The sequence below is a fragment of the Camarhynchus parvulus genome, chromosome 3 (assembly GCF_901933205.1).
Source record: "Camarhynchus parvulus chromosome 3, STF_HiC, whole genome shotgun sequence".
Classification (NCBI taxonomy): Eukaryota; Metazoa; Chordata; class Aves; order Passeriformes; family Thraupidae; genus Camarhynchus; species Camarhynchus parvulus.
In genome coordinates this window covers 57,095,960-57,112,842 of record NC_044573.1, presented here as the reverse complement: position 1 = coordinate 57,112,842, position 16,883 = coordinate 57,095,960, and the positions used below count along the sequence as shown (strand labels likewise).

At 39.7% G+C, this 16,883-nt stretch overlaps 1 protein-coding gene across 1 annotated transcript in view; it reads right to left on the bottom strand.

Moving 5' to 3' along the window:
* Positions 1-16,883, bottom strand: part of SGK1 (serum/glucocorticoid regulated kinase 1) — a 70,308-nt gene that overhangs the window by 30,561 nt on the left and 22,864 nt on the right. The window contains exon 2 of the mRNA XM_030945512.1: positions 16,168-16,383. Coding sequence (XP_030801372.1) covers positions 16,168-16,383 — 216 coding nt within the window. The remainder of the gene's footprint in view (positions 1-16,167; positions 16,384-16,883) is intronic.

Here is a 16,883-nt window from a genome sequence, read left to right as displayed (position 1 = left end):
CTGGGAACAATGAAACTGCAAACCTGCAGTGCAGTGTAAATGCTGCATCAGACAGCAATTTATTATGAATGTACAGCATGCTGTAGCTATGTCACCTGTTCAGTCAGTGAAAGAATCCTCCCTCTTGAGAAAACAAAGTCAAGGGACAAGCAGCAGTGAAAATCAGCACTTTTCTTACCTATACTTACATGAAATTTCATCAGTGTTTTTTCTACAGTAGAACTACACTAGTCCAAATAATGCATGTAAGTGTTATTTGGACTGATCATTATAAAACAGCTAACATCTTTATTTATGTCAGATGGTGGGAATAAAAGCATTGAATAGAACATTTTTTTAAAAGCTACATTTTTCTTTCTTAGTTTAAAAATTCGTTAAAGCCAAGATATGAGATCCAAAGTTTCTAGCCTCAGATTTTGAAAGAGTTTGACTTTGGGTTCAGATTTGTATCTGTATTTTGTTCCATGGGACTGAATAGGAATCTTGAGACCAGACAATGCTGAATGGAGTGGAGATTCAGGTACCTAACTGTAGAGTCTGAAGCAGATGGTACAATGATCTTGTCTGATATTCTGCATAATGTGGCTACAGAATCTTGTAAGGTTTATTGCTACCTCACCCCCCTCACCTCTGGCATTTTATGCCTGGTTTGAACTTCAGGATTTCCAGTGATGTAAAATCCACCTTTCCTTATATATGAGTTATTTGTTCAACATTTTTTTCATTTTCTTTCTTATTGACTGCTTTTGTTTGACCTTCCAGTCACAGGGTGCTTTTATATCTTTTCTTTGAAGAGCTTTATGTTACAAGTAGCTGCTCGTCAGAAGATATTTGTAGGCCACGGTCAAGTTGCCTCTCAAATTTGTTTTTGATGAAGTCATCATCGTGGCCCTCTCATCCAGGCTTAAACAATCTTTTGTTTGACACAAGGGAGAAACACACACAGTTCCTACAAAGTGGCAAACAGAGCTATAAATTTGAGCCCTTCCAGTTGACTCACAATAATATGTACCTATATCCTAAATCAAGTTCAGAAAAAAACCTCCCATTTAATTAACATTGTCTGTATTTTCCAAGATAAGACAAGGTGTAATAGAAACATAGATCATGTCTAGACTATCCAAAAATGGGACTTATTGCCATTTTTCTCTTTTTATGTAGACTTAAGGAGGTCAAACTAAAGACTACAATTTAACTGTCACAAAGAAACTAATGCTTTGTATGCTATAATAAAAATTATAAAATGTGCCTGAAATAATTTTGAGTGTTGAATTTAACTTTAAAGTAAACAGTGGCATAAAAATGTATCTGTATATGGAGCTGACACAACACTCACAATGAACAAGGCATGTTGAGTGGGCAGAGTTCCCACATGTTCACATGTCCCTCAGACCTATGGATACCTTCCAAGGCTATACTTCCTTGTTTCCCAGGAATCAGACTCAAAGTGTCATAAGACTGTATTTTCTGGTCCTTGCCATCTCTAACCACAGCAAAGTCATTCACTTGCACATTATCCCACTCTCATTTACAAACAGTTAATGCAGGAAAGTGAATGTTACCTGAATTCACTTCAACTTTGGTTAAAGATTTGGGCAAATGCTGGAGACACTTCCCAATCTGTCTGAACTAGTTCTCTGCCATGGGTTGTGAACCCTCAGAAATAATCAATGAACCTTGCATGCTCCCAGCTTCCTTTCAATTTCTTCTGGCCTGAGCAAGGAGCATTTTTCCATGGATGAGCAAGTGAGACGTCTCGGCAGCAATCACATCTGCCCACAGTGATAATTGTTCTCTGGCTGTTCAGTCACACAGCACTTATTGCCAAGGAGAAGATATGCCTGGATTTTGCTTCAGATACTACATGTGCTTATTGTGTAGGCAGTTTGCAGACCTTCTAGACTATATCCTCACTCTGTCCTAGGCACTAGCATAAAAAACTGGTTGCAATATTGCTTTGTTCTGTATTTTTCTGTATGTGAGAAGAAAGAAAAGCAGTGACCACTCATGCAGTGATGTATGCCTTCCATGAGGCAGGGAAAATTGATAATATGTGGCATCTTGAAGTACTGAGCCTAAGGATTAATTGGATGATTATCTCAATTTTACAGATGGAAAATCTAAATAGCACAGAGTTTGAAGGTTTGTTCAAACTCAAATCTCAGTTCAAAGAATCTGGAATAGGCTTTATTTTCCAATCCTCCAATTCATTTTCATGATGAAGTGATATCCCCTAATACATTCTTACATAAGTATGACAATCACTTTACACATACAGTGGAGTTTATACCAACATGGAAACCCTTTTTTTCTGCCTCTTTTGTTGATGCTTATCAAGCACTTGGGGATCCTTTTTCCAAGGCTTGTAGTTCTGCCATGTATTCAGGTACAAAGGGAAATGAAACTCGGTTAAGTGAGACAGTGGATCTGAAATCCTGCCAATAGGATTAGCAAGCCCTCAAAACTTCATGTATATAGGATTTGCTCAGAAACAGGGGTGAATTACTCGGGGAAAGGGCTAAATTTGTCCTGGATAATTAGTTTTGTTGCAGCACAGCTCCAGGTCTTGGCAGCTTGGTGAGAAGAGGTAAAGGATAATAGCTCTGATGTGTGCAGGGTCCACATATCAGAGCTGAGATTTACAGCTGTTGAGAAAATCAGAAGCAATTTACCTGAGGGATTCTGTGAGACCTATAAATCTTCCTGGTATTCATCAGGTTTCTTTTTCCACCATAGCCTAATCCCTCTCGTGTCCCCTAGCCCTGCGCAGTGTTGGTGCTGGCAGTGGCGGGGAGCTCCCTACAGTCATCTCAGTCCCTGTGTACAAGGATGCTGGCTGGCACATCCTTTAATCTTGTCTGGAACATAAACTTTTTCATACAGGGCAGATATGCTTGACTGAAGAACAGAAGGTGAGGCTGCAGGAGGAGCTGAAATGTACCTGGACCCACCAGCAGCAAGTGTGTGGTGCACTCACCAACTGCCCTGATGCATTCCCATTGCCTGAGATGTTCATACCCTGAGGAAGCCAAATGTCACTTGCTCTAGGGACAGCTTCAATGTCCTATTGACTGGGAACTGTTGATATTTTCATAATACTGCAGCTCAGTCCTGTGGCACCAAGGTCAAGAACATATTATTACCAGAAAAGATTGTCTACTGTACTTAGGTTTGACCCTTTCTTTTTAAAGTGCCTGATCATTCTCCCTTTCTTATTCACTGCTAAGGAATCATTTGACCTGAAAATGGAAAGGAAATGAGGCTGGTTAGAAGCAAAATGGTTTTGGAGAGTCATTGTCTACCTGTGCTATACTTGAAATTATATTTCCATTAATTTCTGACAACTCAGTGACATAGTGAAGAAATAGTCTTGTTCTCTGTTTAAAACAATGAAAAATCTCACTCTACCTTCAGGACTGAGACCTCTGTTACAAATATCTTCAGGGAAAGAAAGTAAATTAGCAAAATATGTACCTTTTTACTTATGTTAATTTATAGTTGCAATGGTTGTTGCATAAATGCTCAGAGGAAGAAATGAAGGAAAGCTGTATAGGAAATGTAAATGGATGTCTAAATAATGCCACTGTTGTATGCTGTGTGAGTGCAAAACTTGAAGTGGAATCATATGCAACTATGACAAGCCCGTGTTATTCTACACCCATATTTTGCAAGAGGTGGTGGAGGTGAGTGATGCTGGCCTGATAATGAGGGCGGTGATTATTATTCACCATTTCAGGTAGAGACACTGAAGTGACTTAAATGAATAGGCTACTGCTATGTGAAGGGTATGATTAGCTCTTATCAGTGGGTTTCTTCTGGCTCTCCTGACGGGAGACAAAAGTGGCTGAATAACTCATGCAGCTCATTAGGTAGAATGAAACTCTAAAACTTCATTCTACCCAAAAACTAAATCGAGGGACTTAAACCATAAAGTTCTGTATGAACATCATTCTTATCTCGATGGATGTTTTTTGCACTGGTCAGCCATGCAGCAATATCCTGTTTGACTGAAACCTGGTTTAAATCAGATTTAAACCAAATTTTGCAATCCACAATGCAGATTGTAAGGAAGGAATTAATAGGGCCTGCATGGTCCTTGCAGTCTGGCTTTGTAATTGCAAACAGTGATAGTTCTGAACATTTGACAGTTTGATGCTGTCATCGTTAACAAGACTTGATCTTGCACAAAAGGGCTGGCTGAAAGTTAAATGTTAAACATCCAGCCGCTTGCATGTCCACTGAGCATGGTGTTGGTCCTTAGCCTCTGCTGCTGTGAACTGTCTTTAGCCATGTTTTGAGAGGTAAGGAAAGAACAAGGTACATTTCACTGCTTATTTCAAATCATAAAAGCACCAAAACAGGACTGCTGGATGTGTTAATACTTTCTCTTCCAATTCACTTTATCTCTGGTCATAGCGTCAAGAAAAATGGGATTTGTTAAATAGGAAAATATTTAACACACCTGTAAGTGTCAACAGTCACTGCAACTCTGAAAAACAGTTGCTCCTGCTTTCAAAGTACAAGTATTTGCTTGCACTCCTAATCAGAAGTGGGAATGCTGGTTCATAGCTACATATCTCTCTTAAGAAAGTTCCCACTTGTGGTTAGAGTCAGAGATTCAGTTTTTCCATTCCTCCAAAAGATTTATTCAGCATGTAGGTCTTTTCCTTTCCAGCTGTCCACAAAACTTTAAAGCAGATGTAACATAAGCACTGGTCCATCTTTATCACTAAGACCATCAGCAGGGTTAATTGACTTATGAATTGTGGCTTTGGTCCAAGAAGAGCCTATGGTTCTCCCTCAAAGAAATTGAAACAACATTCTTAGTGAAATGATAGCATATGATCCCAACCCACCCAAAACTGGCAACAATCATGTTAGAGCCAAACAGATTTTGAGGTTGTGACAGAATTGAGCAAGTCTGTTACTATCAGCCTCACCACAAGACTGCTGCCAAGACACTGAAAAATCAAAACTAAGCATACACAGCAGTTTCATCGAAAGAAAAGTAATATTGACGAATGTTCTATGAAGGCACCAGACCTTTATTTTCCTCCTTAAAGTTCTTTGCAAAACTTAAAGGAACAATGTCCTCTGATGACCTGCTGACAGTTCATAAAGGAAGCTGTATAGGCTTATATATCCGTAAATATTCCTACCGGTCTTATTTCCCCTCTTCTCAGTATTGCTGGAATGAAATGTAAGGAAGAATCAGGCTGCTAGTGGCATCCATGGCGGTGATACAATCTGAGTTTTGCAGCAACAGGCTTGGAAAGTGTCCAAATTGCCTTTTTCCTGTGCTCCTGCAGTTATAGACTGGGGCAAGCGTAGATTCAGTACAGATTTCAGCATGTGCTAATGTGGTAAAAACACAGATTCACAGACTACTGCGACACAGATTCACAGACTACTGCAGCAATTCCATAGCTGTAAGAGGACAAAGGGGCCAAAGATTGCAAACATTGCCACCACAGGCAAGCCTAAGAGGGCACGGAGGAGCCAGATCTGTGATTAGATTGTCTTCTCAATTGGGTGTGAAATGCCCCACCAAATGCAGACAAAGCCTTGGACTGAAACCGTGGCAGTGGCTGTACCTAGAGCAGGAAATGACAGATTTGCACTTGAGTTTTTTCTTCCAGTTGTGCCTATAATGCACAGGACCCTAGAAGAGGCACATTGTGATGGAGGAACTGCCTGAGCATAAAAAATCATTTATGGTGTATCTATGCCTTCTAGGGATGAATCCCCAGATCCTGATCTTCAGAGTCCACCCCAAAACTATAGGCTGCAGAAAGTATTAAGCAGTGCTTTATCAGGGTGGAACTTCGACAGTATCAATGTTCAGAATCAATCCAAATATTGGTATTAAATGCTGGTTTTGACACATCAGAAATATAATAAGCATAGTTAGCTGACATGCTGAATTTGAAAAACAAAAGCCACCCTCAGAGACAGCTGGAACTAAAAACTAAACAGAAAAACCCTGGACTTCCAATTTTGACAAAAAAAAAAAAAAAAAAAAGAAACACAAAAAACCCCACCAAACCCTGGTGATTGAAGTACACAGATGTCTGAAATTCTTCCAGTTATAGTAATTGGATTGTAAAGGTACTTTTCAGATATATGATATTTATCTTGACAGAGTTTATTCAACAGTTTCATTGTTCCGTGTGTTTCCCTTTGGTGTTTTGAAAAGAAAGCTAGTTTGTTCTTTTCATCTGTAGCCATTCCCTCAGTAGCTGTCATTTATTATGTAGAAAAAAGGATTGTGTTGCATTTCTGTATGCATTTGGCTTTGCATGTAGCTATATTTTTCTTTCAGTAAATGTATCTTGGGGGTTGGGGAATTGTTTTGATGAAAGGAGAGCTTTTTAAGCCAAAATATCTTTATCTCTCAAAGAGCTTCAATTCCTGAGGGCTAGATTAAAAAAAAATCCTTAAGAAACCAAACATCATAATCTTAATGAAAGCTAGCTTTTAGACATCAACCTTCTAGGGTGTAATCTGTAACTTTTGGTGTCTAGGTACCTCTTCAGCAGCACTAGGTGCTTCACAGTAACAACAGCCAATATCTTGACAATCGAGGAGGGAGAAATATCAGCATCAGCTATCTAACTCCTGCCTTTTAAGAGTGGCTTTTGAAAAGCTTCTCAAGAGCATCAATCCCTGTTTCTATCTAATAGACCAAGCCTGTCAACAAATGCTCCAGTTTTGACAGGTCCTTCCAACCTATAAAAATCAGACCTGTTTCTCCTGCCTTCCATGAGTCTGCTTGGAATAGAGCTGGATCGCTGATGGCAAAATTTGGCCACTCTCAAGAATGAGATCTACAGGAAGCAGGCAGGAACTGTAGCTTTCCTTCCCACCTGCACTTCACCCCACAACCCCTTAATACTCAAATAAGGGGTTTCAGGAAGGCTGCCCAGGGTTCAAGCAAGCTACAAGGTTTTGTGTATGCTCTAACAGTGATGCAGCTGCAAAAGGTGGCATTCACAGCATCCTCCATTTACACCTGGACAAGCTTGTTACTTGTAGTTAGAAGATGTAGTTAGAAGATGCTTTGGGAGCAGAGAGGTGTTTGTCTTCCCCACCTAACAGATTTGACAGTTATCTAAATCGTAGTCCTCTGATTTCCACTTCACACTCTCAGTAATAATATGTGGGAGGAACCCCATCTCCATCAGCTTGTCTTATCTTTCAAGGGCAAGGGTGGATCCTACCACATCCTCTTCAAGACCATTCTTAATCCTTCTTCGTGGCTTAGAGAAATAAATCTAGCCTCTTTTTGTCTTTTCTATTTGCTTGCTTAGCACTATTGTGAAGCACTTAGGTGTGTGCAAAATTTAATCATGTAACTGTAGGCAATAGAATCTGCTCCAGAAGGCAGATGTTGTCAAGTGCTACCACACCACATGTCAAATGTTTATTTGAATTAACACATTTATACGTTGTTTTGGTTTTACTTCTGTCTGTAAGTCCACTTATCTGCAAAAAAAATCTTAGTTTCACAGGAAAGCAAAACCCATATGGTTTCACATGACAGCTCACACTTAAGGATTTCTTAAGTAAAAGGGTTAGATTCATTTTAAGTTCCTTTCAACTAGCATTTCTAATCTATGGAATTCCCATGGGCCTGAGTCCTTCCAGATTCATATGACTTCTATAGACATCAGATGAGATGACACCTACTCCACAATTCCCCTAAGCTCTCTCAGAAAAATTTGACTTTTTTCCCCCCTATGAAATTAATTCTCCAACTTATGCAAAACTACCACGGGATTTTAAAAACAATAATGTCTTTTCAGGGAGGCTCCAAAATAATTTTGAGAGAGTGTGACTGTTTTGAGCCTGAGCAGAGTTTCTATTTGTTTTAAAGGTAAATGTTAATATGGTGTCATATAGTATAGGCCAAACAAAGTCTTTGTGCAGCTGCACTGCTGCTTTGAAAATAATTATATTTCCATTAATGCAAATGGTCAAAAAAGTTGATTTATCATGCATCTGTCAAATCTAGAGAGTGCATTATAGAAACTCTTTTAGAACATCCTGAGCTAGCTATTCAGAAGGATGAAAAGATTTCACAAAATGGAAACTCTATAATTAGACATAGAGCAAGCACACTGTATTAAGAGAAGAGACACTGGGGAGTCCTGAGGTGTGGATTCCATTAAATTACCTTAAATGAGCAGCATTGTAGGCACTGTATTGACTAATATAATAGGATTTACAGAATACATGAGTTTACAATGGAGTTCTTTGCCAATTATAACCTCTCAGTGCGAAGAGGAAAATTGTACGTAAGAGGTTATCTGGAACTTCTAGACAGAAAAATAGTGATGCCTATTTATAAACTGCAAAGGAATGCAACATCTCCAGTGCTAACATGAGAAAAAAATTGTTCACTGTGTTACTAGCACTGACCAAGGCACGTGGGGTGTCTTGTCTGGTCTGGGATTTCCAGGAGTAGGTAGACACACCAGGGCACACAGAGGAGCCAGAGGAAGAAACTAAGTTTTCTTTAAGAAGCACGTTTCGGGGTCAGGGATTAATTTCTTTAGAGAGAAAGGGCGTACAAGACCAGCCCTTGTCAATACTCAAAAGCACAGCCTAGGCAGGCCATGGGAGGTCTTTTGGTGGGGAGGGGTGGACACAAACTGCCCAGGGGATGCCCTCAGCTACTTTGCAGATCTGATCTTTAGCTGTCTGTATGTGGTCTTAACACATATATGAAAGAGTTTGTTTTATCTGTAGTGCTGTTACTCTTTAAGAGAGAAGTATCAATTGCCTGTCAGATTGTTTTTATGACCTTGTCACACAACGTAACAGACTCCTTTGTTTATCTACTGCGAAGCACGGGATTATCTTCAAAATGAGCTGAAGCAATGATTACAAGATGGGCAATAAACATTAAAATCAAACTCTAGTTGAGAAGAGCAACTTCAGTTGCTCCTGCTGAATAGAACCTTCGTAGACCAAAGGAATCTAGCACAGCATTTGACTGACTGGGGAAAAAATTATTTCAAACTAACTGCTTTTTGTACTGGTCTTGTCCACTTTGATATCAGATACTAAGTATTACCAGAAGGTGGACTCTGGAAAAATGCCGAACATTCTTCAATTCTAGTGAGAAAATCTCTTGGCCTCATGTGGCTGACCAGTTGACAATCAGAAATGAGTTTTGTCTGTCTTGCATGATAGAACAAAATTAAACAGAAATTTGGTCGACTGTGTTTGGCCCAGATTCCTCATACCCACTCTGCTGTGTATTTTTGGATTACTACCACCAGTGGAGGAAGGAATACTTTTCTCTCATCTTGCTGACTGTCAGCAAAGTCATTTGAATCTCTGGCTCAAAAAGGTGCTAGATAAAAACCATATTAAAAGAAAAAATAACTTAAGAAAGAGAGAGAAAAGGATGTCATTTCCAGTTCAGGTATTATGGAAAACCCGTGGAAAGAATAATAAATCATTTTCCAGCTGTAGCTATCCTCAGGGAAAACACTTGACAGTTTCTTTAAAATAAAAAATCCTTTAATTATCTTCAGTAGTGTTGAACCCGCATTCAAAAAGAAGGAGAACATGTTTTTAGATTTTGATATTGACTTGTCCAATTAATTTACTAAGTCTGTGGCACTAGAACAGACCTGTGATGGATGTACAAATGACTGAGTGCCTCACTGCGTATTTGTAAAGCAGATGATTGATGTATCCCATAATTTCTTTGAGCCATGGAGCTGATTTATATGCTCTGTGCTGTATAGACATTCTCTTTGTCAGCTGGGACTGTAAAACCCCCCACAGGCAATTGTCTGCTATTCAGTCTTTCCCATTCACTGAAATTACACATAATTTTAGCCTGTGCATTTATAAACTATGCTTTGCCATTTCCATTTGAAAATGCCTTTGTGCTAAACATTTTTGACTTGTCTAAATAAATATTATCCATAATAACCCTATATCAATCCATTACAAACCCATGTAACTACGTACTGCATTTAGATTGAATCCCTGAAACAAAGCCTGTTCCCACCTCACTCCTGTGATGCTTTCACAGCTGATACTCACAGCTGCAGAGAAATCTGAGCTGCAGAGAAATCTGTGATTGTTTCATTTTGCTAAAGCTATAGCATCTGCAATAAAATAATGTTTGAGTGCTTGGTCTTCATATATACAGATGATCAAATTCCAAAAGCACAGAGACCTATTGGCAGGTAAGTAAGCCTGTACTTATGGGGGGAGGTAAGTATTCAAATTAACTCAATTCCAAATTCCATCAAAACCTCATTAGTGACACATTTATATCATTAGCTGAAAGAGCTTTAGAGTAGTCAGCTAGAAACAACTATTTAGGAAATAGCTATAAGCTCTGCTGGTGAAAAATGGGTTTTTCATTAGAGACTGTCAATTCTTAGGATTAAGCTGCAACTTTGAGTTGTGATGATCCAGAAAAGACAGACTTTCTACAAGCAAAAACTGCAGAATGAAGAGAAGTACAAAATACCTTCTTTACTGTTCTAATTGCTCATCTTGAGCCACTTTATTCTCTAAAACTCTCTTTAATCTTTAGACAGTGCTACAATACATTACTGGAGCAGCATATCATGTCTGGATTTACTTGTAAATGAAAAATGGTGAGAGAAGCTGTGGAGTTCCAGTGGTTGTGGATTCTGAAGTTAAGTCACATGTAGTATAGAACTATTTCCTTTACTGGTTTTAACATTTTCTTCCTTAGGATTATGTTGCAAGTGTCCTTCTCAGTATAACATGGAGCACTGAAAAAGGGTTATCTGATAGATTATCTCTCTGTATGTCACTTTTATGAACACAAGGGGCAGTTTCCCAGCTCAATGAGATAAGCCCCCATCTTCCAGTCTTAGGGGCCATAGCAAAACATACCCTGGAATCTGGAGTAACCCACTGTAGGGCAGGAACATCCTATGCATGAATATATTAGACTTCAGCCAGATGCCACTAAGTTTGACTCTTCTGTTTTGGAAGACAGTTGCATATCCCTGTAGCTCTTATATTTAAAGTCCTCTTATAATGTAAAGTATTTTATACCACAAATGTTTTATATAAGATTTTCTTGCTGTTTCTCTGCTTAAATGGGATTTTTTCAGTTGTTTTTAATTTTCTCTTTCCAGACGTATTTCTACTTTTCAATATTATCATGGAGCTAGCAAATAAAGCACCATAATTTTTCTGGAATGATGTTAACAATATTTTTTTTCTGCCAGGTCCTTTTCTCGGAAGAAGAACAAGAAGGGACAAAAGAGAAGCCTAAACTCATCAAGATAATCTTCATAAGTCTTTCCTAAATCACTGCATGTGGCATGCCATCAAGACAACAAAGCTCACACCAATGTCAGTCTGAGCTATAGGCTCAGGGACCATTTGCCTCTTTGTCTGTCCTTTGCTCCTTAACAGCATCTTTCCAAAGGATCCTACTTACCAGGGTCTCTGACAGACACTCCAAAGTGGATTTCATTATATAAATGAAGAATAAAAAGAGAGAGCTTGCTCTGCAAGGCCTTTCAGAGGCATGTGTTGCCCTGGTACTGCTGCTCTCACCCACAGTAGATGCTTCTATTTCACATCCTTCCCCATGTCACTCCATAAGGGAGAGAAGCAGACTCAGTGGATGGAGGGCTGTACTCCTAAATGCAAGCATAGAGTGTCTGCTTTGCTGCGTGCGGGACTGACCTGAGCCAAGCTACTTTCTGTGGCATCCAGGCTGCCTTCTAGAATAATCACACTTAACTCAAGACTCACAGGGTGTATTGAGTAGTTATAATTATTCCATCAAAGTGCATTACTGTGTTTCTGCCTCTATCAAGTGTAATCTGCCATGAGGTTATTAATTTGCCTAGGTTTGCTGGAGCCTCTCACTGTCCTCTCCAGACTTGATTTCACTGAACAATTCTGTAATTCTGTTACCCAAACTTCCTTTTTTTGCTCTACTTTTCTTTTCCAATTTGTCTTTTGTTTTTTTGCAGCACTTCTCACATGTATTGGTTCCAGGAGTATTTTTGTCCTGTACTGGGCTTTCAGGATTTTCATTTCCTCTGTTGTATATGTGCATATGTTAATGTATTAACTAGCACTTACCAGGGTGTAAATCACAGGGTGCCTCATTACCAAGGCGGATCATTAAATGTAGGAGGGTTATTTATCTAAAATGTGTGAGAAAACCATATTTTCCTAAAAATCCCACTCAGATTTGTCACCAAACTCTTTCTTTATGGAGAGCTAGTCAGATTTTTCTCATCTCCACATTTTCCTAGTCCATTAAAAGACATTAATTTTTATGATGCCTCTTTATGCAAAATGTTTCATCTGAAACATATTCTTACTCCATCTCAAATGCAAGTTTCTAGAAGCTGTATGTTATTTGTGGGAGAGATTTGTAATTAGAACTATCTCAAATAATTGTCCAGCCTTTGGCTTGGGTGCATTTCTTTCAGCATTCCTGATCTCTGAAGCAAGACTTGAAATATGGTAAAGTGCTGAAATCTGACTGAATTCAAGAGCTCTTCTATACACACAAGCCTTGAAAGACTCTATTTGCTACTTCCAGTAGCAAAATAAATTCCTGCTATGGATCTAATAACATGATCCAAAAAGTGTCCGTGAGAGTAATTAACTTCCACTAAGCTGCTAAGGACTTCTCCAAAAACGTGGCAGCCCTGAATTCCCTGCAGCCCTAATTAAGATTCTCCTGCTGCTCTTTCACAGAAGACAGTGGGCATGGATGGACTGCCATGGGTGGAGGAAGACAAGGCAACTCCATCTCTTTCCCATCTCCTGCCCCACAGACGTGAGGGTGAAGAGATCCAAATGTGGTCCCTGATGTGGCAATGGCCCCTCCTGGGGCTGCTGGGGCCGAGCCCCCTGCTCAGCACCCCCAAGTGCCCCGTCTGTCACATAGCTGTGGCCATGCTGGACACACTCCCAGCCAGCTGAAGTCACGTTGCCTAAATGGAGTAAAGGCTTACTTAGCTCGCCCTTTCCCTCCTCCCACCCCTTAGCTAGGGGCTGCACAGGGCTTTTGTTTGGCTGTGCAAAGAAAAGACAGATCTAGACATTCAAGGCTTTGGTCTCCTAGATAGAGATGTGTCTGTGGTGCTTCAGGACAGACACCAGCTGATGGATAGGGCAGCAGGAGTTTTTTTAGACAAAGAGGAAAGAACAGAACAAGCCTTGAACCTAGCTCTTGGCTCTGAGGAAAAAAAAAAAAAAAAAAAGAAAGATATTTTGAGCTCACTAACAAGGTCCTATCTTTTGCTTATTTAGAGAAAGGTTTGAAACAAGGGCATAACAATGCAGTGCAAGTGGAATACACAGGTCATGTAGAGCATAAAAGAATTTTATATGAGTGTGTGTGTGTGCATGTGAGTATGATTTGCTTCTTATAACCCAGCTTGGTAAACCCTCAACTGAGAGATTTAAATCACACCCAATTTTCACCAGGTTTGCCTCTCCCTATTTAGCAGACTGCAATGCAACTCTAAGAGATGGGTTGCCTGCTCTTTCAAAACCAGCTTACTCACACGAGGTTCATTACACAGCATGGTAATTTATTTTGAAAGCAAATTTACCCTCCTCATCAAGCCAGTGACTTATGTGCAACCTGAACTGTGCAGATAGACATGGAAAAGAGAGGTTTGGTTATTGTAAATCACTACCCTGGCAGTGGTCCAAGCTCTTAGGGCTTCAGCTGTTACACTAGTAGAGCAGATATAAGCTCCCATATAACTAATCCACATCGGTTACAAAAAACAATAATATACCTATGTAAGCCAGTCATGTGAAAATTAGCATGATTTTCTGGCAATGCTTGATAATTATCTAGTCTACTGTAAGCAAAGCAGAAAAAAAATTAATAAAAATGCAGAGATTATACACTATCATACAAATAAGAGAGGAGACTTAATAGAGGTAACATCAGTAATAATTTTTATAAATTCCAGCTGGCACATGCCTTAATAGAAAAGCCTGGGGAAGTGGAAATGAGGGCATATATTAAGAAAAAAAATCATTATTTAAAATAATTTTAGTTTCAAAATAATCTTATTTATGCTATGTCAATTTTTAAAGAGTCCACTACATAATTACAATCACAGAAAACAAGCAGTAATGATTTTTTCCCTTGTTCTGTACTGGAAATAAGAATAGGAATACAGACACGTGTCCCCTTGGGTGATGTGTTTTAATCAGGTTGGTTTTTATAAGGCCTCTTTCAAACTGATCAGAATAGCCTGAAGCCTGTCAGAAAAACATGTTGCCTAGAATAAGCCTTTAATAATATTTTACAGCTGATTTGTTTTTGAGTTAATTTGCCCTTGATCAAAAGAACAGGGTCAGGAGGACCCTTGTATGGGTTGGTGTTGAGCACAGCACAAAGGAACTATAATCATGATACCAGTACCTGGTTGCAGTACTGAAAAAACAAAGGAAGAGCAGTGGAGAAAAAGGAACAAGAGCTATCCAGGAGAGATGACTGTCACAATCCAAGCTCCCTGCTGATTTAACAGAGATCACGTTCTCTTCTCCTTGAAATACAGAACTGTCTGTTCAAGTTCATTGGTTTAAAGTGAGGGGAGTTATTTCACACTTAATGCAGCTTGTGCCACTTGTAATCCTCGAACAGAATCTCACCCAGAAACTCTCTTTAAACTTTGAAAAGGTCACACACAGAACTCCTTCAGCCTTTATTATTAAAAGCTTCCTCCTGGTTCTACTGTAGAGAAAAAGGCAGTGACCTTACATTTGATCACATCAAGGACTCTGTGCTTTAACTTACTTAAAAGATTCCTTATGCAGGAAAGCTTTATCCAAGAAGTCTTTTGCCAGATAATGATGCTTTTAAAGCAGCGTGCAAAATATCTCGCTTGCTGCAGATTCCAGCTGCTGAGTAAGCAGCCTCTCCACTGCTTGCAGAAAGGAGACAAGGAGAGAGGTCCAGGGGAATCTGCATTCAGCCAAATCTACCCCACATCCATGTGAAACCTAATGGAAATCAGTTGTGAGGCCCTACAGCTCTACAGGAGTACATGTGATTTACAGCAGGGCAAAGGATTTGCAGAATCCTGCGTCTTTGGTGCTTTCATTTTTTAATGCTTCAGCCTGAGCAAAATTAATCTTCTTAATGAAGTAAAATGGAGGAGTAATTAGCTCCTTCACTTGCACATGTTTAACCACAATGCCTTTGCTGGGTTTCAGAAGTGCACAGGACTTCCATTTTTACCTGCTGCTTGGATTTCCCTGTTTAAAAATGCAGCAAATGTAGTTTGAAAAAAATGTTTCTGCTGTGAGCTGTATGCTAAGGCTCTGATAAATGCCTTGTCATATTTGCTCTGCTTTGTACTTGGAAAGATTCTTATTTGTTTGCTTTTATGTTTCTACAACTCTCTCCTTTTTTTGCACACCATTTCCAGGCAAGGATAATTCTGTCAGGGATGACAGACTCTGTGGAAAACTTTCTCTTCTGCATATGGCTTTTCTCCACAGGGATTATGTGGAGCTGAACAATGAAAAAAAGGTCCAAAGTCGGCCTCAGAAAAGCCCCTTCTTCACATCTGTGTGTAACTGCCCAGCACTAGATGAAGAATATTGTCATCTATTACATACTAACATGACTTGAGGCAAAACAGGGTTTCCCTTCTGCTAGAAGATCCCCTGAATAGTTTACCTCCTGTTTGGGAAAACTCCCTGAGCCAAATTCTGATTTCTAAAAAGAAAGCTAGATGTGGTTTGGGGGCTAGAGGGGATGAACGTGGTCTTGTACTTGTTGGACAGAAGGGAAAAAAATGAGCAAATCTGTGTCCTTTTCATTATCTTGGAAAGATAATATCACCTATCCTCACCCCAGTTTCTGTGAAACAGAGAAATAATATTTATTATTACTACTAATCTGTTCAAATGCTATGAGAGTACATCACAGCACTTTAGTGAAGATTCTTTTGTTTTCCATGGGCACCAAATTTCAAGGTAGAAAGCAGAGCTCAGATGTGCACAACAGCCTTGGTCAGTAGAGTTTCAGGTTTTGGAACATCCCTTCTCTTCCAGGGGCACACAATCTCTTAAATACAGGACCATTTTAAGTACAGACCTGTTATCAGTACAAAACATGTAAATGGAGTTTGTGGGGAGGAAAGAGCGGCTTACTTTGCTGTTTCTCTGGCTCTCCCAGGAGCAGGACTCGGCCTCCTGAGGAGCAATCCCTCGCTGGAAAGGGTGGTCACTCAGGCAGGTCTGGCAGAAGGGAGGCTCCAGCTCTGAATCCCCTGCAGGTAAATTCATCACAGTGGGCCCCGGGTATTTGAGGCTGGCATGTGGATGCTTCTCAACGTTGACCATCGGGCTCTTAATCCACCTTCGTACCTGCCAACACAGAAGCAGATTATGGACTCTCTTTGCTCTACAGCTGTTGGGATGGCAGAACAGGGTTTCCAATGAGGACAGTAGCGCAGATTGGGGTAAATAATCGGATATGAGGATCAGGATCAATTTTCTGTAGGAAAAAGTACCAAGTAAATCAGGGAGAACACACATCGTCATAGCCAGGCTCTTAATGCTGAGAATTTTTTGCTGCTTTGTGCAACTCTGCCATAAGTTTATCTACAAAATAAAGGCTTTATAAATATATTGAAGTACACAGTAGACTGCTAAGAAGAGAGCAATAACTACCCAAAGCAAGTACTTCCAGTCTAAACAGCTCAATTTCCCCATGAGAAAAAACAGACTGGTTTTGCAGGAATAGAATTGTAAGACTTGCTTTCTGCAGTCCTTTCTTTCAACAGCAATATCTCCTGTATAATCTCTGACTTCATAAACTACCTCAGCCTTTTCTGTGCCTCCTATCACTCCATTCAAAAGTCAGT